We start from the raw sequence: 24,698 nt of genomic DNA, 5'->3' as shown, positions 1-24,698 counted from the left end.
GCAGATGAGTAAACATACTGAATCGTGACCGAAAGTTAGATTTACTGCCTTGGGTTTTATTTTGTAAAAAGCCAACGCGATAGGCATTTTAGAAATAGGTTGCCCCTGTACTTTACGATGAAACCAGAAATGTCTGAAATTAAGTCAAATCTCAAGATAAAACGAAGGGAGGAGGGGCCAGCCCCGAAAAGACCAGGAGTGCCTCAGTGACCAAGACAAACAGGAAGTGCTTCTGTTGGGTTGAGTTTCACAACAGTTTCCTACCTTCTTAGGTGAAAAAACTCCCAGGGTTCCTCCGTCTTCACGAATGGCCACTCCCATCTCAGCCAACAAGGCCTCTCTAGAAAAACAACAAGCACATCAGAATACCAATACCAAAATGTCAATTACATCAGTCTCCTATGAACTGGAAAGTAAAGCATGCAGAGCAAAAACTATTGTCTGCGTCAGTAATACAAATGTGAAAAACCTGTCTATCCCATCATTCATGAGAATTTAAGGGAAACAGCACGTTCAAAATAAGTTCCGTTCCCATGTTAGGTAAAGTTGTATTCACCCAAATAAGAACTTTGTCTCATCTGACTTTGGAGGCAGACAGTAATTCATAAATAATATGTCTATTAATATAAAAAAAGGAAGGCAGGGATATTCCTTAAGCCCATTCCTTAAGCTCAAGAACGATTTCTTCAAAATCTAAGAAAGCAATCAGAAAGTAACTTGGACATATGAAGACTGTCTATAAACGTGATGTTCCCGTGCCCAACATATTGATTCAACAACCCCTATAATAAGAGTATTCTAATTGTCTGATCCATCCACTGCATCAATACACCAGCACTTACTTCCACCTCATCTTCCATGAAGGGGGAAGACAGGCCTGACCTTTTTTTAAGGTATATTCATCCCCTGCTTGGGATTCTCTCGCCCCCTCTGCCCCTCCCCCACTCTAAAAAAATAAAATGTTTAAAGAAAAAACCCAAAACCCTCTATCCTTTGATGTCTTCCATTTCACATGGACACTGAACACCATGCAGTATGGTAATGAGCACAGGACTCCCTAGAGAACACCTGACTACGCAAGCTCCGCTGGGGGAAGGCCCAAAGCAGGCTGAGTTCTGTTCTGTTCTGTAGTTGGCGAGGGGGCCCTTCATTTTTACTTCCAGCTCAACTTCTCCTTCTATAAAAGGAATCCCAGTTCCCCTGAGAATGTGCAGAAAACCCGAGAGCTTAACTGCTGACCTCTCCATTCTGATGGCCTCTGTTTTACGCAGCTTCTCTTCCCAGGTCTCATTCAGCTCAGCAATGATCTTCTCTGATTCCTAAGAGGAAGTCCAGAGTTAAAGTGGAGAAGAGCCTTATGATGTAACACGCTGTGTCTAGGAAGGACAGCAAAAAGCACACGATGTCCTTTGTGGGTATGAGGCAGAATCTAACACAAAGGGATTTTTTTTCCTTTCTTAATATTATGTGCAATAAAAATCATGAAGACTAGGTCTAACATTAAATCAGCCCTATATATATAAAGTCTCCTAAGTCCTAATAAAAATACCTACTAATGAGGGAGTGTGTATATGTATGTGTAAGAAAGTATATGCAAGACACTATTTCTGACAGCCACTTCTATGAAAGAATAAAGCCACCAAAGGTATTTATTGCTTTTGTTTCAGTCTAATTTCACCACAGCAACTGATGGGGCTCAGAGCATGTTCCCCTAAAATGTGGCATCTTGACACACTGACTATTGTAAGCTGAAGTAATTTGAGAAATGGCATCTGCAGGAAGGATTCTGAGCTCTTCAAGCAGGTTTTAAGACCCTGAGAGGAGCTTCCCTACACCTGGAGGAAAGGGACATCTTCATCTCCAAAGATGGAGGAACACCAAGAGGAATCTGAACGAACAAGCCTTGATAAGCTTCCCCCAGGTCCTACCATAATTTCCCACAACTCTTCCCTCTTTATCAAACTTAGCAAAAAAAATGCTCAGGTTTAACACTTCTTTTGGACTTTATTTCCTTATGAAGGCTCCTGTGTCACATAAAACTTATATTAAATAAATTTGTGTGCATTTCTCTTAATAACCTGTCGTTTGTTTGTAGAAGTCCCAGCCAAGAACCTGAAGGGTAAATGAATATTTAATTTCTCTACAACACATATCCTTCTGAACACAACCCAGTACCTAATATAGAAAGGGTTAGTATTAATCTCAGCCGAAGGCATATAGCCACTGAAATGACAGTTTTCCAGTCTCCTGCTGGGTTTTTATGAATGCCAGGAATATAAGGACTAAAACATGTTTCTTGCTCTCAAGGAGTTTACTGTATACGAGGGAGAGAGAAGTAACTGATGATTCCATTCATTCAATAATTATACATAACTACATTACACGTCAAGCCCTGTTTTGGGCAACTAGGGATATGGCAGGGAACAAAATCCCTGATTTTGTGAGACTTACATTCTAGTAAAGAGACTGAGATAATCGATTTTAATCAGTAATTCAAATATATAGTACCTCAGATAGCAGCAAGTGCCTTGGAGGAAAAACAAGAAAGGGAAAGGGGTAAATGAGGGAGCACTTTGGAGTAGGGCTGTCAGAACAGGGCCCGCTGACAAGGTTCTGTGTGAGCAGAGACAAAGAGCAGGCGCTACTGCACGGACATGTGAGGGAAGAGGGAAGAAATGCCTGGCTTTTTCCAGGAACCACAGTGTGGCCAGCACAGCGTGCTCGCAGACCGTGAATGGGCAGGGCAGGAGACAACAATAGAACACTGTGCCACGTGCTAGAACTGAAGTGTTCACAGGTCGCTGGAGAAGGGGTGAGCATGAGAATGATGCTCAGACGGATGAATGAAGGACAAGTAGGGATCAATTCGGTGAAAAATGGAGGGAGGAGGACGAGCTGAAAGGGTGACGAACACATGCAAAAAGCAGAAGAAGATCTAGTCACGGAGACGAAATTAGAAAGTCAAATGATGATGCCGAGGAGCAAAAACAGTGATGAGCTGACAGTTCTGATGACAGCAGTGCGAGTGATTCAGGATGAAAACCCTGCCCAGTTTACAAAACAGCTCACTGCTTGATTCATTTAACAGGCCATTGTAAGAAGCCTCTGGGATCTGAAAACATAATTATCTACACAGAAAGAAACAGTGAGCATGTAATACAATCAATCCTAAGGTGTCTGCCATTCGGGTTTCCGGAAGGAGGCATGGGAGCATGTAGAAAGGCCACGAGTGAAAACTCCAGGCGGCAGCTGCAAAAGCAAAGGAGTACAGGAGTCAGGAGAAACAAACAGCAGAGCATCACGATGACGACGGTGAAGAACAACAACTAGCAAAGCGGGCGAAGAGCTAAACTGATGACCGAGTTAGGAAAGTTAGAAACAGCATGGGCATCAGGGCGGTCCACATAAAGGGGGCCACCGAAAAGGTACTCGATCAGAAAAGGGTCAGTCACAAAGTGGGAGATGCTAGAACAAGGCTGCAGAGGGAATGGGGAGCGTGGAGAGGGAGAGACAAAACCACGTGAACTGGCTATCATGAACCCTCCAAACGCCCAGAGGCTGAAAGACTGAAACCGCTACCTGAAGGGCATCTCTCCCGCGACCTCCAAGTGGACTGATATGGCATGCGGCGCCTGCACCCCTCCCAAGCTAAGAGAGCAAACAGCGTGCTGCGCTAGAGGGCCAGCTGCCGAAAACAGCCATACGATTTCAGCAAGGCGGGAGATGGCCAGGAACCAAGCGCTCAGTAAGCACCACAAAAGTTATTCCAACAACGCTAACAGAGTAGTATNATTTTTTTTTTTTTTTTTTTTTTTTTGCATGGGACCGTGAGAGGGCAAATACAAGACAAGCCGGCAGCATATCCTATATGATAGTAAGGCTTACTAAAGACAGCTGGTAGAAACCTTTACAACCTCAAAATGGTAACTTCAAAAAGAAAGGACTAGGACAATAGGCTGCCCAAACCCGAGCACCTAGACTAGTGCTTATCATACAGAGAGTGGCCCATGAGCCTCTGATGCTGGTGATGGAATACAAACTAACCCAGGAGAAACTTCAATATTTTTTTTCTCCTGGTTGGTTATTTTCAGGAAAGGATCATGTCTGATAAGAGATTTATCTGACTGTATGAAAGCTATTCTATTTTGGGGCAACTGTAAACTCACTCCAAGGGAGCAAAATCACTGTCTAGGGATCCTGCTGTCACTCTGATGCCAATTCTAATGTGAACTCTCTAATGTTACTTCCCACCTGGAGGGTAAATCAGGGCATGATCTCTTGTAAAAAAGAGATTTAATGAGTTAGCTGAATATGGTACTACTTTTATTTTTCATTACAGCTTCACGCTGCAATGTTTATGTTGGCTATTTTTTAGGGGCGCCTGGGTGGCTCAGTCGGTTAAGCATCTGCCTTCAGCTCAGATCATGATCCCCAGCTCCTGGCATGGAGCCCGCATCATCGAGAATCCCTGCTCAGCGTGGAGTCTGTTTCTTTCTCTCTGCACCCCCCCGCCCCACCGCCCTTGTTCTCTCTCCCTCAAATAAATAAAATCTTTTTTTAAAAAAGCTCTTTTTAAAAAAAACTCTGAAAAAAGGTTAAAGAAAATGATATTAAGCAAAAGTTCAGTGCTAGAAAAAGCCATGTACTCCAGAACCATTCTAGAGATAAAGACACTGGGGACCAGAGAAGCTAAAAGACTAACCTGAGACCACACTACATCCTGAGCCACTAAACCCTACAGTGGGGTTTCCTGACTCGTGATGCTCTTCCTTCAATTAAGGCAGAATCACTAGGCTTTAAAGAAAATATTCTACAAAACAGCTCACCATCAATTAAGAAAGAGTGAAGGATATTATTTCTTCAAGCCTGAATAGCAAACTTAGCATAAATAAAACTGAGATGCCAACAGGAGATAACTACTGATCTCTTGAGTTGTCAACTTACTCTGTGGGCAGGCCTGGCACACTGGTGCCCAGTGCTGCCCATAACGCACTCTAGAAACCCAACTTACAAGATTAAATTGAAATTGGGATGCATGCTTCAGAAATGAGGAGTCCAGACAATCTGTAAGGGTCCTTCCTTCCCACAGGTAGTACACACACACAAATTCTTAAAAAAGTGACATCAGGAGCCTTTTTTTAAAGCTCCAAGAAATGTTGGGCTCAGGTGCCATTCAACTTTGGTCTCACATCACAAATGTCTAATTATCTATGCAGCACTCATTGCTAATTATGTTCACACAGCTAAACACAATTTAACTTCTTTGTCATGATTCGGTTAAGGTGGCAGAGGAATCCGCAGAACAAGTCAGAAGTATTTCCATGAAAAAAAATTACAGTTTCAACTGTCATGTTTAAAAGGTTAAATGCTTACTACATGGAACATTCCTTGAAGCCATCAGATAGCCAAGGTTTTACTGTACTGAATATAGTATGCTCCACAAGTGCGTTCCAAGCGTGGGGCCCTCGGCCGCCTAGCACAGCATCTGCCCTTGCGTGCTTCTGTAATGGATACTTGCGGGTATTTATAGCCCAGGCCTAGGCGATGGACTCATAGTACTGACTCTGATGCCAGACTAATAAACAAACACCAGAGCCACCACACAGTAGCTACAGTTACGAATTTAAAACCTTACTGAGTAAGAATCCAAATCAAGGATACATACATCCCAACTCAGTTTGAGTTGTGATTAAAAAATGAAAGCAATTACATTTCACTCTCATTTGCCAGAGAGGTTTGTGGAGAAGTTGAGATCTTTTATGATGGGGTACCTGAGTCTCTTCCATATGGAAAAAAGCTATTCAAAAAACGAAGCAGTAGCAACATGTTGTGCAAGAGTATTTTACCAACATATCGTATTTTTAAAGTCAGAAGTAAAGAAAAGCAAAGGGAAATAAAATGTTAGGAAAGTGAATTAAGCTTCTCGGTTACAGCATTTTTTCTCCTGCAGTAGTATCATGTCTTAGGAACGAGCTCCTCAACACTCAACAACGAAGTACTCCAAAAACGAAGAATTCTCAAGCATTTCTGTTGTATAACCACGGCCTTGCGCTGGGCCTGCAAGTCGCAGTCTGCCTGAGGCATGACAATGCAGGTCTGCTGGACTGAATTCTCACCATTCACAAAACAGGAGCAGAACGAAGGCACTTATGCCTCAGTGGACTGCCGTGCTGCATTAAAAACCCAAGATCCAATGCAAAACCATCAAAAAACAATTTTCTAAAGGTAGGGAAAATGGACAATTTCACTTATGTTGACTTAAAGGAAAATTAAAGCAGAGAAATTTATTTTCTGATGAAAGTAATATAGTTTTGTTTTGGTCTTGGTGGGAAGTAGGAAGGTTGAGGGGAGGGTTCCCTGAATAATGGCAGTGTTATTCCCCAAAAGCTACTTGGAAGACATTGGGTGACCTAATTCTTAAAAGAGTCTGGTTAATATCTTGACTCCTAACATTCAACGTTATTTTCGGTTGGTTCCACTTGGCAGTTAGGAAAATTTTTTCTTTTACACCAAGATGTAAGTTAACGAAAATTATAATCTTATTTGTACACCAAGGCTTTAATAGGAGATATAGTAAGATTTAAGATCCCTAAAGAAAAAGAACATTTTATATTAAATAGTAAGTAGGAAATTTCACTTCCTTCCCACAGAACCCCTGCATTTCCCCCACTGGCCCAACAGAACCCTGTACAACAACTTTGTCACCAACGCCCATCGTGAAAACACACACACACAGCTGTCCTGCACAGCCTTCACTAATGTCTTTATTACAATTTCAAAGGCAATTTTACAAAGGCAGGAATTACCCTTTGATCTGCAACAATCAATGAAATGAAAATATTTCTCACCCTTCTCCCTTTGCTAGGTATTTCAGAACTTTACCCGCTTCCTACAAACATATTCTGAAGGAAGGAACAAGATCATTACTTTTGTTTCTGAAGCACCTTAGGTTAGAAGTGAGTAAAAAAATGCCAAGGCAAAAGGTAGCCTGAAGAAGCAGCAGAGGCCCATTCTTCATATAAAATCTTTCCTGGCCTCACCTGAAAACCGAAATGAAAGCATCTGCCATCTTCAACTATTAAGCTTCACTCCCTTTTAGTGGTGAAAAGCTCAGCAAACCTCCTCCATCATTCGTTCGTCAAAGCACGTCCCTGTTCTCAGCAGCGCTCGAGCAAGCGGCGGCTGTGGAGCGTGGTGTGTGCAACACAGACAGGCCTGCTGGCTGCAAGCACAACGGCAATTTCCCAGCTCCTAAAAACACTTCTCTGCCCTCCTGGTTTTCCCTGCCCTGGCGCTTGAGAATACAAAGGCCCAAAGGTGTGGATGAAAAGATCACCCTGGAGGCAATGAGCAGGCAAAAACAAAGCATCTGTGAAACTGTCACAGCGATCTGATGGATGGATGCACCGTCTGTTCTCACTGCAGTCAGTCACTGAGGGGAAGTCGGGAGGTGCTGCTACAGCTCTCTTTCTTATTCACGAAGAGAGACAAGAATGTCCCCCACGGAGCCAACCACAGACTGGGAGAGTGAAGCCAGGGACCATGGCAGGTCGACCCGCACACGCAGGATCTGAGCACGCAGCATAGCAAAGAGGCCCCTGGTCCCGTGGCACAGGCACAGGAGAAGGCAGCCCTCCCACGGCAGTGAGAACAGGGTTCGAAGACTTCCTGTGAGCTCCCACAAGTTATCATTTCACATGTCTCTGAATAAACCTGGTACAGCTACTCGCATGCTCAAACCTTCTTTTGGTTGTCTATATACTTTACTAACACAAACATGGCTCTATACAGAATTCCATCTTCAAATGAATCCAAGTGCTTCTAACAAATTAGTTTCCAACTCAATGTCTAACAATTTCCCTGTGACTTATAAACTACCTCAGAATTAAAGGACATTATCTATTTATCAGTTATTTTCGTGGCCAACCTGTGATCTGGCCACACATCTCTCTAATCTCTGCCTGGCCATGTCACACTCAAGCATTCTGGTAAAAAGAAATTAATTATCTTATAAAGCAGCAAATTCCATTTTCAGGACACCTCTAAGAGTTCGAAAGTTGGGGCGCCTGGGTGGCACAGCGGTTAAGCGTCGGCCTTCGGCTCAGGGCGTGATCCCGGCGTTGTGGGATCGAGCCCCACATCAGGCTCCTACGCTATGAGCCTGCTTCTTCCTCTCCCACTCCCCTGCTTGTGTTCCCTCTCTCGCTGGCTGTCTCTATCTCTGTCGAATAAATAAATAAAATCTTTAAAAAAAAAAAAAAAAAGAGTTCGAAAGTTGTTCCGTATCCTGAACAAAAATCTCAGTGATTTTTAAGACCAACTCTGCTTTGTGGAGCTATACAGAACACCTTCCCTTCAGTCTGAATTATTACTTACCTTCAGACGTTCAATGGCTTCTTCTCCTCCAGGCGTAGACATGATCCTCTCCTGAATACTGGTCACAGATGTCAAGCCCACCTGACTATTGAGTGAGCAGGAAGATGGAGATGAAGTAAGGGACCCCATGGATGCTGTGGAAAAATTGCCAGGGCGTTGATTCTCAGAGGCTAGCAAGTACCTATGCTTATTGTTCTGAAAATCTTTCAGATCTGGGAGACAGAAAGAAGGGAAGGCAGAAAAAGTGGAAAAGAGGGAAAGGAGCAGAGGGAGAAAAAAGACAGGAAGGAACACCAGCGTAAGAAAGGATAGCATTAAAGCGCCAAGACAAAGACATGTTATAATACAAAGACGAGTTATAATTGTTCTAGATGGCAGTTCTAAAACATGTCTGTCTTTAATACTGGTATCCTAGAGGTTAAGAACCACTTCTGAAACTGAAAAATTTAGAAACTAAAAAATTTCAGGGTGGGTTAATAACATGGTATTTGGTGGGGGGTAACCAGAGCCTCAAAGGATAACGCTCAGGCACTCTCTGTAAACAGGACATGCTACATCCTTTCTACTCCTTTTACAGCTCCAATACCACAATGTTTTAGATTTTCACTACTCTTAAATCCCAGTAGTTTGTAATGGTACAGGAAAAAAGATGAACATTTATTTCTCAGCAGTATCAACCTGACCCAGTATTTTATGGCATTCAGCAAAAATTCCCAAGATACTACGGTTAACACAAAAACCTGTAGTGTCCTTTGTAGAGCAACATTTCAACATGCTAAACAGCATCTTTAAAATACGCCTTTTTTAAAAAGTAGAGGTAAATGTAGAAATCACAAGAATTTTGTGTAAGTTCTGGTTGAGAACTCAGGGCCAATTACCTCAACAGGGAAGAACAATTAGCAAATTAATGAAGTTGGTATAGTTTACATTCATCTATCAGAGCAAGCAAAAATCAAGGCTGATTATTTGCTAATTATTGCAAAGTAAGGCTCTTACTCTGCCTAACAGTACTACCAAGAGTCACTGGTAAGCTGAGTTCCTAGAATGAAATTCAAGTTTCAGGGATATACTTTCACTTACTAAGGTCTTTAACAGAACTGTAAGTTTTGTTTTTAAATTTAGTTTTGATAAAAAGAGGCACAAACAACAAAATTCATTAAATTGCTGTTGTACTTTCCTTCATTAGTCATCCTTGTCAAACAGACACCAGAGAAAAACCATAGGTATTGATGGATTTCTATTTTAAAATTAGCTCATGTTTAAAAATTTGGGAAAACCTACATTGCTTAAAATTCATACCAAAACTAAGTTAAGTTTTCCTTAAATGATAAGAGTTAATGCAGAGTTAATGCCCTCTCTGGGTCTACTCATCTCTACTTCCTCAAAGCCAGTTCTTGAAACCCCTCAAAACCAATGGTTGCTTCAAGACAGTTTGAAAACCACCATCTGCAAATATAGAACATAGGAAAACAAGCAAGTTTTAAAAGGGGGATAGGAACTGGAGCAAAAAAATCAGCCATCAGGTGATGGCAGCAAGGTAGGAAAGAATAGAATGGGTGGAGTTTAGAAGGTCCAATGGACACATGCAAGCCCTAAAAGAAATTAAGAGTAGTAGATTGAAATGGAAATTCAGAAGTAGCCAGGGCTGCTTTCCTGCATGGAGACAAAATTAAAACTTAGTCATGCATAGCTTTTTGGGAGATGCCAAAACTGCTCAGAAAAGAGTGAGGCAACAAGCTGATAGCAGCACCACCTGGAGCACAAAAGCAAGAACAAGATGGTGTCTTTCTCACATCAGTATCGGTCAGCTTTGGAAATCTCAGACAGAGCCGTTCCAGTCCAAGAGTCACTCTGTATTGGAGTGTTAATGTGTCTTCAAGGCCTAGCCTCATCACAGTGGCCGGGCTACATTTGCTTTCTCCTATGTATTTCCTCCCTTCAAGCCCTATTAACATGCCTCATTAAATGAACAAGCAAATCAATTAAAATCTAAAACTTAGGGGCGCCTGGGTGGCACAGCGGTTAAGCGTCTGCCTTCGGCTCAGGGCGTGATCCCGGCGTTACAGGATCGAGCCCCATATCAGGCTCTTCTGCTATGAGCCTGCTTCTTCCTCTCCCACTCCCCTTGCTTGTGTTCCCTCTCTCGCTGGCTGTCTCTATCTCTGTCGAATAAATAAATATAATCTTTAAAAAAAAAATCTAAAGCTTAACTAAAAGGTCAAGATTCTTCATTCTTCTAAGATAAAAATCCCCTAGTGAATTATCTTAGAAGGGTAAGAAATCATGTCCTCATCAACTTAATGGTATCTGGAGAGAACAACGAGATGTGATCCTTCATAAAAATGTCCTCATTTCGAACATACATTTTAGACACCCAAGTTTTAAAATTTAATTTGTTACTCCAGAAAAGGAGAAAAAAATTTTCCTAACCACCATGTAAGCTGAGGCCCAAGTTATGGAGGAAACTAACTTAGCCTAAGCACAGGTGAGTGCTAGCCCGGTACTCACAGAACTACTCAGCAACGGATAGTTTAGCCAACTGAAGTGATTGTTTTTAACTGTACATACACCAAGGCTCAGAATTACATAGCTAATTTAAAAGGACTTTTCTATTAAATAATCAGACCCTTGAAGAATCTGAAGAGGACAAAAAGGTATAGTAATGATTTTAAAAGCTGGGGCTCTGAGTTACACTATCCAGTCTTAACTACACAGAAACCATGGGATCTCAGTAGCAAATTAACCACCCCAGGCAAGCAGTGTCCTCATGGGTAAAATGGGCATAACAGAACCTTTTCCAGAATCAGTGACAGGGTTAAATGAGATAATACATTCAAGGTCCCTAGAATGGGGCCCAGTACACTATAAACACTCAGGAAATGTGACCTGCTGTCATCTCTATCATCATCCTCTACGACTTTGGATTCAGTTTAATCACATAAGTGGAAAAACTGAAGCGCAGAAGCATCAAGAGACTCTTAAGCCTCTAGACTACTTAATTCACAAACTGAAATTCAGCAGTGTTTGCTAAATAGAGAAGGGCAAAAACAGGATCATTTCTGAATCTACAGTATGCTCTGTCTGGGATTTCCCTGCTAGGATTGCTGGCATGCAAAGCTCATTTTAAAGCTGATCCAGCAGAGGCAGATTAGCAAATCAGAGTACTGGAAATAACCAATACATGAAATACACACATTTGCCTCCACTTCCAGAGTAATCATCGATCAATGGATCAACTGAAGGTAAGCAGGAGGGAAAATACAAGAAGGGTCAAAGTTGAGGTTCAGCAATGACACAGAGAGGGAACAGAGCAGCATTTGGCATTTGGGAAGATGGAAAAAAATTAATACTTAGAATATATTATAATTTTGTATACTGTATTCACTTAAACTCAGGTGCTAATCAGTAAGAAGAACTAGACTTTGAAAATCTTATTAGAATTTCAAACAATATTAATTTTTCACTCAAAAATAAAAATATGCTTTATCAAATAAACCCATATAGTTTTCTACCTGAATCATTCAGTTAATCTCTGATTAGATATTATGCGGGCAGATCACAGAGGTTAAAAAAAAGATACATTTTAAGACAACATAGTAAAATAATATTCCCTGTAAGTCTAATTCTTGAACTTGACAGGAAATGGTATTTCTCCCTTCGTGTGTTCATAGGGAGCCAGGTGGGGAGTGTTCTTCAATTATTTTGCAGGGGGGGAAGATACCACTCAAAGGTAAATCTTTCCTGAAAGGGGACTGGAATAGCGGGTTTGTTACACATATATTACCACTACTACATTAATCAAGAGAAGCCCCTAATACAAAAACAAAAATTTTAAGTAACAATTTTATAAAGTGATTAATTTCTCAGTGAGAATAAACTCAACATTCCAAATAAACTTCACTGCTGATCTAAAATGAAAATCTAATAAAAATACAAGCAGTGACATATTGACATTTTAAAAACTAATTTCATGAGTTCAGTTGGAGAGCCTGGTACATACTACATAAAGATTCTGATACCATTTTCGTTGGATTTTTTTAAAAGAAAAAACAAAACCCCCAAAAACCCTTTTCTACCATCTAACTTCATCATGTTCTTTGAATCTAAGTTTAAACAGAAGAACCCTGAAGAGGAAAAGATTAGAATTTGTGTTGATCCTTAATTCACTTACTATCAATAATATCTCCCAGCCCCTGAGCACGAAGAAGGTCCTTCAGCCGTGTCACCTCCTCCTTTAATTCACGCACCAGTTTGGCATTGGGGTCCTCATTGATAACAGCATTGCACTTAATTTGTTTTGCACGATCTGCATATCTATATCCAAAAGGAACATGCATTTTTGCCATTCCTCAGATACTCTACTTCTCATAAGTCACATACCATTATTTCTATCTCTAACGCAAACAGCTTGAGTATTTACACATTTTATGAGCCTTACTAATAACATATGCATAGCAAGTTTTATAGTATCTTTTCAAGATGAGGGAAAAGGCTCAGATGAATTTTAGTGATTTACCCAAAATCATAAAAGAAATAAATACCAGAAAGGGGACTCAAAATGCATTTATCAGACTGTATAGGGTTCTTTCCATCACTGGGAGAAGAGTAGAAAGTTCCACATTAAAGTGATGAAAACTATTCATATATAGAAATACAGCTGACCCTTGAACAACATAGGTTAAAACAAATGGCATGGGACCACTTAGAATCACATTTTTTTCGATAAATACAGTCCAGTACTGTAAATGTATTTTCTCTTCCTTACAATTTTCTTAATAACATGTTCTCTAACTCACTTTGTTATAAGAATACAGTATGGCATTTGTATATGTATATACATATGTATATGTATATACAAAATATTTTGTAACATACAAAATATGTGTTAATCAAATGTTTATGTTATCAGTAAGGCTTCTGGTCAACAGTAAGCTGTTAATAGTTGAGTTTTGGGGGAGTCAAGTTGTATGTGGACTTTTGACTGTGCAGAGGGTTGGCACCCCTAACCACTGTGTTGTTCAACAGTCAACTATATTTTACTAATGAATATTCTGTAATTTTTTTTAACACTATGTGTACTCATAATTGTATTACTCGTTAAGAGTTGAGCATCTCTATAATGACAAACACCATAAGAGAACTTCTTTTTACAGAAATGAAAATCGTAACAAACTGAAACTGAAAACCATAAACAGGTAAATTCTATTACAATAAAAATCTCCCCTCCCCAAAAAATGAAATAAATAAAAATAAAAATCACTCCCAACCCATGTTTTTCCTGTTATGAGAGGAATGGATCATTATCTACATAAAAAATTATCCATACAGCATAAGAAAACCAATGGCATAACAAAATGACTTATGGTGGCACAGTATTCTATTGAGCAATCGAGATCAACTGGAGTACCTCAGAGTGCTCAAAGTTTCGTCATAGTTGATATCTGCTGGGCTCAGAGCAGCAACCATCGCAGTCCGAGAATTGCCACCTAAGAAGATGAATCATGGTTATCGCAAATCATACTTCTTTTAGAAAGAAGAATTTTATTAAATTTATGTCAAATTAGACAACACCATCTCAAATCCTAAGATTTAATCAAGAGTCAACAAATGTCTTGAATGTATCCATGCACGGTTATACTGTTAATCTTGGTGTTTCGATCTACTGGGACCAGTTTCCCTCTCCCCACTCCAGTTAAGACCTCAGCCACTCCACCAAAGTGCTCTTAGTGAGTCAAAGTCACAGTGATGTGGACAGTCCAGCAGGCCACTCTCAGTCTTTCCCTTCTATCAGTGACATTTGACATAGCTGATCACTCCCTTCTCATAGGAAGGAGAGAAAGAGGCTAACAGAACAGAGAATAAAGAGAATGACCTGTAGGTCCAAAACCATCAGCAGAAAGGTAACATGGAGTTCCCAAAGAGGTGTGAAGAAGGAGTGATAGTTTGAAGCAGGTGTGGTTAGGAAGAAAACCACACCACAGTCCATGTTCCGAGGTCAACAAGATAGGGGGAGAAAACCCTGATTAAAAAGTGAGCAAATCCAACCAGCTTAAATCAAGAGTAACATGGATGTCTGGAGATTATTCTTCTCCAAAACAAACATACAAGACAATTAACCACAAAAGATAATCAGTAAACAGCTTCAAAAAGATAACTTCACACCAGTGATCAACGTACCTAGATTTTCTCGAAGAAGCCAAGTAAGAACAGAATCCCTGTAAGGAATAAAATCAGTCTTCTTCTTCTTCTTACTCTATTAAACAAAAAGAAATGGTCTTAGCATTATCAGGGAGGAAAAATTCACATGAAAGGCAAATCAGTCTAAAATTCTTACTAAGTAAACTATAGTAGAACCCCATCACTGTTGGATTTAACATTTACGGCTTCAACTTGTCACAATACCCAAAATTCATGCAGTTAATTTTTTCTTTTTATATTTTATTTTGAAAAATTTACAACACACACACGACAGTTTAGAGAGTAGCATAATAAGTCATTTAGTTAACGAATTTACCTGGCCAATCACCAAATCATCAAGCGGACTGTTGCATCTCTAACAACTCTTGTAAAAGTAATATACATTTGGTTTCTTTAGAAGGAAATCACACCCCAAATAAAACCAACCAACAGAGTTAGGACGCAGAGTGAAAAGGTCTAAGACAGTGATGTGATTTGCTAATCTGGAGATCTGTAAAGACTGCAAGATGAATTGTCTGTATATATATGTATCAAGCATACAGCTGTGACCCTTCTCATTATCATTGGATAGACCAAAAGACACCAGTACAAAGCCAGTACTAAAGTGGAGGAAATTATATCCTTTGAAAGTAAAAATTAATGCAAACCCTTTGCAGATAACAGCTACTGCAGTATGTCCTGGCTGATGACTAGGTGGTGATAATTTAAGAAGCCATCAAGGGGAAGCCAGGGTTCACTGATACACATCTCTCCCCAGTCCTGGTAAAATCTGAGGTTAAACTAAGGACCATCTAGTTCTTGTGAAAGCATGAGTATGCAGAAAAAGATTACTAAGTAGCTGACCTCTGGTCTGTTGAGGAGGAAAGGAAGTAGGCAAGTAGCACTTCAATTCTATCTCTTACCAAAAACGTCCCCTCCGATTCATCCTATTCCACCCACAGACACACTTTCCACCAATGAGAAAGTCATTTCCCATAGCAGGATCTATTTCTAAATGACACAGGCCTGTGGGGAGAATTAACCCTCTCAGTCTTTCACAGCTTAGTGGGACTATTAGTCCACTGCAAAATTCTTTTGGCCTGAGACTTCAATTCTTCCTTCTCTAGCCCCTCACCACACCTGAACACTTCACTTTGCCTACAGTTAGTACCGAAAATGCTGCAAGATCTAAAGTGTGTCAGTTACAAGGACTGCAAATAGTACTATAAAAATAAGCTCTGTCTCTTTGCCAAAAAACCTTCTATTTTCATTTTGGTCAATTATACTAAATTAAGAAGGAGTAGCTAAATAAAGAAGCATAAATAGAACTTCTGTCTTTTCCATTTGAAAATATCTCAGAATTTTAGCCACTTCTTTTCTATTTGCTCTCTTACACAAATTAATCTCATCTATTCTCACAAATAAGGGCCTCAGTAACTACCTAAAAAGGTTTACTTACTTACATCACTAGCCCCTCTAAAAAGCAGTACTATCAAATATAGACAGTAATAATCCTGTTTCTCTCCCCAGTGGGAATAAAGTACATTTTAATTCACCAAAATTTATGCTTATTACATAAAAACTAAAATTTGTCTTTGACCTGTTATAGTTACAGCATAGATGCAAAGTTCTAAACTGGATTTTCCAAAACCAATTCTAAAAAAAGTCATTTGCAAATTATTGTGGCAAGGAGCAATATGGGAAAAGTGCAGATAAATACTTTGTAAACTTTTCCTTTGGGTGATAATGAACGTTAAAAATGAGCAAATGGACAGGACAAGTTAGAAAAACCACTAAATTTTAATAGCTTTATGGTTCTGGGACTTAGAATAGATATCTGAAGAATATCCACACATGCATAATATCAAATAACAGACTTTTTAAATCTAAGGCAGCTTTTTCCAATAAGCCAAAAGAAACAACAAAAAAGCATTATTTTTTATTAAGTAATTTTTGTACAAGTAGATAATCTATATATTTTAAAATACGAGTATAAAATATTTCATTGCAGGGGCACCTGGGTAGCTCAGTCAGTGAAGCATCTGCCTTCGGCTCAGGTCATGATCTCGGGGTCCCAGGATCAAGCCCCGTGTCGGGTTTCCTGCTCACTGGGGAGTCTGCTTATCCCATTCCCTTTGCCTCTGTCCCTCCCCTCTGCTCATTCTCTGTCTCTCTTGCTCTCAAATAAATACATAAAAATCTTAAAAAAATAAAATTCATTGCAGATACTGCCTTTATCTCCAATGTTACTCGTGTGATTCAGAACTGTTGAGTGCTCTATTATTAATGCAAAATAGTACCAAGAAATTTTAGAGTATTTGTGTAGAAATATAAGGAAAAGTCTATTGTATTTGGATTAAAAGGATGCAAAGAGCATGTGTTCTAGATAGAGTTTAACTTGATTCTATAGCCTTCACTTTATGTACAACCAAAGAGTAGAAAAAAAAATTTTTTTTAACAATTTAAATGATCATGACAGGAAACAAAATTACACAAAGAGGTTTAAGAAAAATACCCTAATAATTTCAAGAAGGCAGCTATGTTTTAGAATAGTACCCATAAGAAATATCTTTATTGCCCTTTCAAGAGGTTTATAGGTGACTTCTTCAAGTGACAGTCCTACAGATCACTAGGAGAAACATCATTAAAATAACACAATATAGAAGCTTCCTCAATTTCTCTCTTGTTCCTTTATTCTGAATTCCTCCTCCAAAGCACATCATGTTCCCTAAATAGGGTTTGGTGTGCAGTCTCATGATTCATGGTCACTCTAAACAGCAATTCTAAACTCCAGAGCCAGGAAGCAAGTAACAAAAAGCTATTTTTCATGGTTCCATTCCTACTATGCCTCCATACATCCTGCTGAGGGTTTATGATCACCACAACTGATTCCACAGCTAGTTCATTCCTACCAAAGCCCACCGTACCTTGCTGGTGCAGTTATCCTACACGAAGCATTGGAAAGAAAGAATGAGAATACAGGATAAGCCTTCAAACAAAAAGTACTTTAAAGTAATAATCTGAGTACGACTTTTCAGAAACAAGCAAGAAAGCATTTGATTCTTTTTAGGGATTCAAATGACATACTAAACTAGATTACACAATGACTAGTACTTCCTTAGCCTTGAAACTAAAAAATGCAGCCCCTGATACAAAACTGTTTCAGATTTAGTGTCCCACTGTTAAAGAATAGGAAAGAATAGCACAATTTAAAAAAATATATTATTGGGAGCGCCTGGGTGGCTCAGCCGTTAAATGTCTGCCTTCGGCTCAGGGTGATCCCAGAGTCCTGGGATCGAGCCCCGCATCAGGCTCCTCTGCTGGGAGCCTGCTTCTTCCTCTCCCACTCCCCCTGCTTGTGTTTCCTCTCTCACTGGCTGTCTCTCTCTCTGTCAAATAAATGGATAAAATCTTTTAAAAAAAATTTATAAAATTGGCCCCCAAATCAACAGCATTCACATAAGCCGAATGCTTAAAAAACTCCAAAAGCATCCTACTTAAAAAAGATTGTACAGGAAAAGAATATGCAACAAAACCCCTGGGTTTTGATGAGAGATCTGAAATAAGGCTCAAAAAAGCAATCAAACCCTAGGTCTTTGTAAAGGGCGAGTTTTCAGTTTAGCCTTTACAGATCCATGTTTACTTTCACTCTCCTTAATCTCTTTTACGTTCAGTAGAAAGTCAAAGTGTGTTATACCTAGTATCTTATCTGAAAAGCTCTAAAAAGAAGAAAAGCAAGATTACACAAAAGGGCCAAAAAAGGTCAGTCTTCATAAACACATAAAACATCATCAAGCACATTTGCTGAACAGACAAGTTTTCCCGTGTAACCAAGTATATAATACTTACCACCTCTGCCAAGGCTGAAATGACTTTGCCCAGAGTTGTGAGAGACTTATTAATATTCGCTCCTTCCTGAAATCAATACCAAACATGAAAGAATTATGATGAAGAATTTCTTCTACTGCCACATCATCTATAATGCATAGGATACAACTAAGTCGTGTGCTAGCACTTTCGTTTACTTATGACGACAAGTTCTAAAAACATTTTTTAGTTCTTAGTCTCTCCCCTGTTCATTTAATGCCATGCCAGGACCACACGCCTAACTCACAGTGTGTCCCTGTCCCATTAGTGTCGCTTCCATCTAGCCCGTTCCTCGAAACACCTTTCAGCTCTCACCCTGACCATCAAGTCCTCCCTAACTATTACTTTATGTTACTTATCTTTCATTGAAGTTATAGATCAGGCGTCAGCAAAATGTTTCTGAAAAGGTTTTGCGGGCCATGTGGCCTCTGTCACAAGCTCTTAGCCTTACTGTTGTGGACAACACATGAACAAATAGAGGTGGCTGTGTCCCAGTAAAATTTTATTTACAACAACAGGTGGTGGGTCAGATTTGACCTACTGGCCATAGTTTGTTGACCTATGTTACAGAACATTTATTGACTAGGTCAACTGTTTGATAATATAAATACCTTTAATCGAGTCCCTTTGGCACCAGTTGAATCAGCTCGTTCACTTCCTGCCAGGTCCACCAAGCTGATTTTACTGACCTGGTCAAGAACAAGAACATTGGGGCAATTCAAAATAAGCAAAGTAGAACAAGAAAACATTAAGAAGCAGGAAATTAAAAATTAGGCATGAAGAAGACTACAAATATTAGTTAGGGCTCTTACATACGGCACAAGAAGACATAGCATGCACAAAAGTTCGCAGCAATTATCTTGGTTCAAAATAAGTAATTTTAAGATACACATGACATATTTTATAACAGTGTGTCATAAAAATATAAAACTCATTAACCCATTAAATGGCATATTAAATATGAAGCCTCCAGCAACTGGAACTCTCACACACTGCTGGTGGGAGTGTAAAATGATACAATTACTCTGGAAGACAGTTTAGCAGAGTTGCAGACCTACAGAGCTAAACATATACCCACCTACCATAAGAATCAACCATTCTACTCCCAGGTATTTACCAAGAGAAACAAAAACAAATAACCACATAAAGATTTATACACAAATGTTCAATGCATCTTCATTTTCATGATCAAAATCTGGAAATAATTCTAATGCCCACCAACAGACAAGTTAATGCACTGTGATACATCTATATGATGGAATACTAATCAGCAATGAAAACAAGTGAGCAACTGATGCACAAGACAATACAGATGAATTTCAAAATTATGCTAGGTGAAAGAAGCAAGAAAATAGTACATACTCTGTAATTCCATTCATATAAAATTCTGAAAAATGTGAACTAATCTGTAGTGACAAAAAGCAGATCAGAACTGCCTAAGTGCCAGGGTGGAAGGAGTGATACTTCAGATTATAAAGCGGCATGAGGCAACTTTCCCAGATAATGGAAGCGGTTATGACCTGGACTATGATACTGGTTTTATAGGTGCATATGCAGTAACTCAATTTTATACTTTAAATATGTGTGGTCTATTGTACTTCAACAAATCAATAAAGTTGTTAAAAAAAAAAGAAAAAGCTTCAGGAAAATTAGACAAAAGTGTCCAAAATGGATTATCAAAGAAGCTATGGTTACTGGATTAACATCATTATTTTTGTAGATGTGACATCATAGAAAAAAGGAAAAAATGCTTTCACACAAGATGTACTAAATAGCATTAATACTGTAACCAGCTAAGCAGTGTCAGGTTATTTGATCATCTATATGAAAGGTATGTTTTTTTTAAATAATTTTCAGCTAGGGAGACAAACCACAAGAGACTCTGAACTACAGGAAACAAACTGAGGGTTGCTGAAGGGGAGGGGAGTGGGGGAATGGGGTAACTGGGTGATGGGCATTAAGCAGGGCACTTGATGTGATGAGCACTGGGTGTTATATGCAACTGATGAATCACTAAATTCTACCTCTGAAACTAGTAATATATTATATGTTAACTAAATTGAATTTAAATAAAAAATTTAAAAATTAAATAAAATATTTTTCAGCTAAAAACAAGACACCAAATAAAAGATGATCCTAGTTTTTAATGATGTCAGTATCATGAACTACTCAGTTTAATAAGGCAAACTCAGTTTATTATCACTGCAGTATAATAAAGCTAACTTTAGGCTTAAAAATCCAGCTGCACGCTACTTAGGTATGTAGGCAGAGAAGAATTCAACATAAATTTATTACTAACGATAATAACACTAAAATTCACATTTATTGAATGGTTGGTTACTCTGAGGCAGGCACTATTACAAGCACTAACCTGTATCAATATTTAATCATCTTAACAATCCTATGAGGTTCGGAAAACTGAGGCACAAAGAGGTTAAGTAACTTGCCCAAGGTAATAGTGCAGTAAAGTGGCAGAGGCAGGATCTAAAGCAAGCAGTTTAACTCCAAAGTCTACTATATTTAACTACTGTAGAAAAGGAGACATTAGCAAGCTATTCGAAGAGCATCAGGACTGCTATGCAGTCCTTTACTTTCCAAGGAAAAACACATCTTGTCTGCTTAATTGTTTGCTTAAATATTTAATCCCACAATAACATTATCAGAGCTCAAAACAAACAAAAAAACCTACACACCAAACAATTAACAGGTTCTAGTCAAGAAGAAGAAAAGGTTAAGATTTTCTCCCCACAGAACTGCTTAACTCTGTTGCACAGAGTAGTTTCTGAGACCAAAGGCTTTGTTTTTTCTTAACCCTATTTTCTACCTTGCAATTTCACTCAAAAACACATATACTCAAAACTGGTTTTGAGTGGGAATAAAAACAACAAGCAAAAAATAAAAAAAATATTCCCTGTTAAGTGAAAGGGCAACTTTCTCCCCTCCATAAAATGCAGAGGGTAGCAAGAGGGACTTCTGAAAATCCCCATTCTATACAACTCAAGCCTGGACACTGAAGTTGTCCTACCTTCTCAGTGGAAAGGTTGGTCTCAGTATCATGTTTCTTCTGGGTGAAAACAATGGTAAACACAGCATGGGAACGGCTACTTGTTTCATTCATGTTGGTAGCCGCCACCGTCCTAAATAAAAATAAAGGTGACATGTGACAGTGGAATTCTTGGATGAAAGTTCAAACGGGGGCGCCTGGGTGGCACAGCGGTTAGGCGTCTGCCTTCGGCTCAGGGCATGATCCCAGCGTTATGGGTTCGAGCCCCACATCAGGCTCCTCCACTATGAGCCTGCTTCTTCCTCTCCCACTCTCCCTGCTTGTGTTCCCTCTCTCGCTGGCTGTCTCTATCTCTGTCGAATAAATAAATAAAATCTTTAAAAAAAAAAAAAAAGTAAGTTCAAACGGACAGCAGGCTCCACGTAACTATAACAATCACAGGCAACAGCTTTACTCCTAGATCATGAAACTGTCACTTACATAGATTGTTCTCAATACGCCTTATTTGTGAGCCTATCAAGTTATCCCCAACTCCAAAGGTTCCGCATCAGAATCATTTTTCATACCTCAGTTATCCCTTTAGAAACCAGCGAGGCATTTAATCTGTACTCTTTATTCCTCAATTACTCCCACAGGCATGTGATTATCCAACATTTTACATGACTTAATCAAAACCTGACATTAAAACTTAACCAGCGCTCTGACATGTTTCAGCCCGCACTGTTCTGATGAGAGGATGCTGAATGCACTGAAGCCCTTGCTTTTTACCGCAGCACAGCCACAGGGTCAGGGGGTCTACAGTTAAAGCAACCTTCATAAGTACACAGGTGCTCTGAAATCCTTCTCTGGGAACAAAGGAACTGAAAACGTGCCAAAGCCTTCAGTCATTAGTCTATTTCTACCATACCTGGCTTTGTTCCCAGCATCCATGAGGTCAGCAATGTCTGTGTAGGAAGTGACTGCCAGCTTGGACAGATCCTCCACATACGGGCCAAGAAGTGGGTGTTCACGCACACGCAAATGACCCTTGTTTTTTGGATTTAGCAGGTCTCGTACCCTTTCACAGTAAATTTCCATGTAGCTCACCTAGGAACAAATTATTAAAGTGAACTGGAGGACTTTGAAAAAGAAATCCTACACATTAAAAAAAAAATTTTACAACTTTTATTAAAAGCTCTACAATTGGGGCGCCTGGGTGGCTCAGTCGGTTAAGGGTCTGCCTTCGGCTCAGGTCTGATCTCAGGTTCCTGTGATTGAGCCATGCATGGGGCCCCCTGCTCAGTGGCGAGCCTGCTTCTCCCTCTCCCTCTGTGGCTCCCCCTGCTTGTGCGCTCTCTCTCTCTCTGCCAAATAAATAATATCTTAAAAAAAAAAACAAAACTCTCAATTAGGGGTACCTGGCTGGCTCAGCCAGTAGAACACACAACTCTTGATCTTGGGGTCTGGAGTTCGAGATCCACAGGGCGCGCAGAGATTACTTTAAATAAAAACTCTACAATGAGAGATCAGCAATCTTTACAAAGGGAAATGCCACAGGTCTAGTCCATTTTATTCTATTAATAGTTGCAAAGACATCACTGACTAGCTTAGAACCAGCCTTCTGACAGTCTCAGGAAAGAAAAGGAGGTAAGAAGGCTACCTTGGCAGGTGGTAGCTGCTACTTGTCTAAGTCAGAAAAAATACCATTTTTAGTAGCAACTTACCAGTAACTAATATACTTCTAAAAATGTATGCTGTTGTCAATAATTGAGGATTACAGTGAGGTTACTCTAAAAGCTTGGAAATAAAAATTCTATTAGTGTTAAAAGCAAGAAACACTATCAATATTCCAGATCAGGGAAGACAAAAGAGACCAGCAACCCTAGTACTGTAAGACTGACCACACACAAACCATGTATCTGCCACAAGGAGAGAGCACTGGTCGGCATGGAGCCTGACGGCATGGCAGGACCTGTCCACAACTTGTAAGGGAAGAGGATGCCTCGGCTAACACACTGCCGGAACTCTCGTCCCACCAGCAGGACCGTTCCTATCTGTCGTGGAGATGAAGGTCTCAGACTATCCTTTCTTTACCTGAGGCAAGGAAACATCTCAATAGTCTAGTCAACTCCTCCCTTTCTAATTCCATGCTCACTAAAAAAACCAACAGGATTCCAACAGAGGTCTGTCCACAGGAAGGTAAGAAGATAATGTACCAGGCTTGCTAATGTTGAGTGTTCTGATCTAGGGAAATACTTTTCCTCAAGGGAAAGTAACAAAAATAGTGGCTTCATAACACAAGTTAAATGAGCTTCACTCAAGAGTCTGGCTTTGAAGGATGCTTCTGGTCCTGATTTATCTATAAAATCAGACTTCTAAGCAAATAAGGCTCTGGACTGGGGGAAATTCACCACAGGAAGCCTCATTATGGTCTTCCCTTGCATACACTATGCTACTCAACCACACAAAATTTCGGCACTTGTCAACTTTAAATTTCAATAGGCACATTTCTGAGCGTCTGAAACAACAGAATCTCCTTTTCTGTTGCTTTTTTCTTTAACTCAGTCTCAGATCTGACTGAATATTTATACTGTATTTTTAAACCAGTTTTTTAAATATTGAGAACCCTTGAAGTAATGGATCCCTTATGAGATTAAAACAACAGGATAACAAGTATTCCTTCTTAAAGCAGGTCTTCATACAAAGTGAAATAGTACTTTAATCATTCTTGAAACTTGGACATACACTCCAGAATCCCAGAAAGATGCTATATCTTCTTGGACAACTTGTCTCTTTTCACGCAGGTGTGGGAACATGAGGACCCAAGTAACCTAGGTAAAGGCTGCTGTGCTCTGCTACTTATTCTCGAACATGCAAACCCACCTCAAGCCAGCACTAGTTCTTTTCCTTCTGAGCCAACCATTACAGACCCCACTTGGCAAATTCAATTCACTGAGCAGCATTATCTTCCAGACACTTTCTAGGCACGTGGCATACGTCAGTAAATAAAACAGACAAAAATCCCTGCCCCAGCGAGCTTATGACTCTAAATAAAATAAACAACAAATACACAAATAAACAGAATTATAAAGTAGGTTAGAACACAATGAGTACTATGGGGGAAAAAAAGAACAAGACAAGAGAGACCAGGAGTGCTGGAGTGGAGGGCAAGTTGCAGTATTAAATAAGGTGGTCAAAGTAAGCTTTGTTGAGAGGTTAAGACTTGAGCAAATGACCTGAAGGAGCTGAAACACTTCGAAAAAAAAATATTCAAGGGAAGAAAATCTCAGGTAGG

General features: G+C 39.7%; 1 protein-coding gene across 11 annotated transcripts in view; it reads right to left on the bottom strand.

The window, feature by feature from the left end:
• Positions 1 to 24,698, bottom strand: part of KIF1B (kinesin family member 1B) — a 121,710-nt gene that overhangs the window by 69,954 nt on the left and 27,058 nt on the right. For 3 of the 11 annotated variants that reach the window (XM_019808121.2, XM_019808125.2, XM_034671188.1), the window contains exons 5-16: positions 22,332 to 22,510; positions 21,446 to 21,557; positions 19,032 to 19,109; positions 18,403 to 18,468; positions 17,481 to 17,498; positions 14,554 to 14,629; positions 13,784 to 13,862; positions 12,548 to 12,690; positions 11,571 to 11,612; positions 8,377 to 8,588; positions 1,240 to 1,319; positions 265 to 340 (exon numbers count right to left, since the gene is read on the bottom strand). In XM_019808121.2, coding sequence (XP_019663680.1) covers positions 265 to 340; positions 1,240 to 1,319; positions 8,377 to 8,588; positions 11,571 to 11,612; positions 12,548 to 12,690; positions 13,784 to 13,862; positions 14,554 to 14,629; positions 17,481 to 17,498; positions 18,403 to 18,468; positions 19,032 to 19,109; positions 21,446 to 21,557; positions 22,332 to 22,510 — 1,161 coding nt within the window. The remainder of the gene's footprint in view (positions 1 to 264; positions 341 to 1,239; positions 1,320 to 8,376; positions 8,589 to 11,570; positions 11,613 to 12,547; positions 12,691 to 13,783; positions 13,863 to 14,553; positions 14,630 to 17,480; positions 17,499 to 18,402; positions 18,469 to 19,031; positions 19,110 to 21,445; positions 21,558 to 22,331; positions 22,511 to 24,698) is intronic. The other 8 variants (XM_002927429.4, XM_002927430.4, XM_011234993.3 and 5 more) reach the window with 5 other exon arrangements.

Source organism: Ailuropoda melanoleuca, chromosome 11, assembly GCF_002007445.2.
Source record: "Ailuropoda melanoleuca isolate Jingjing chromosome 11, ASM200744v2, whole genome shotgun sequence".
NCBI classification, from domain to species: domain Eukaryota; kingdom Metazoa; phylum Chordata; class Mammalia; order Carnivora; family Ursidae; genus Ailuropoda; species Ailuropoda melanoleuca.
The sequence above is the reverse complement of the archived record's forward strand: the minus strand, read 5'-3'. Positions and strand labels throughout refer to the sequence as shown.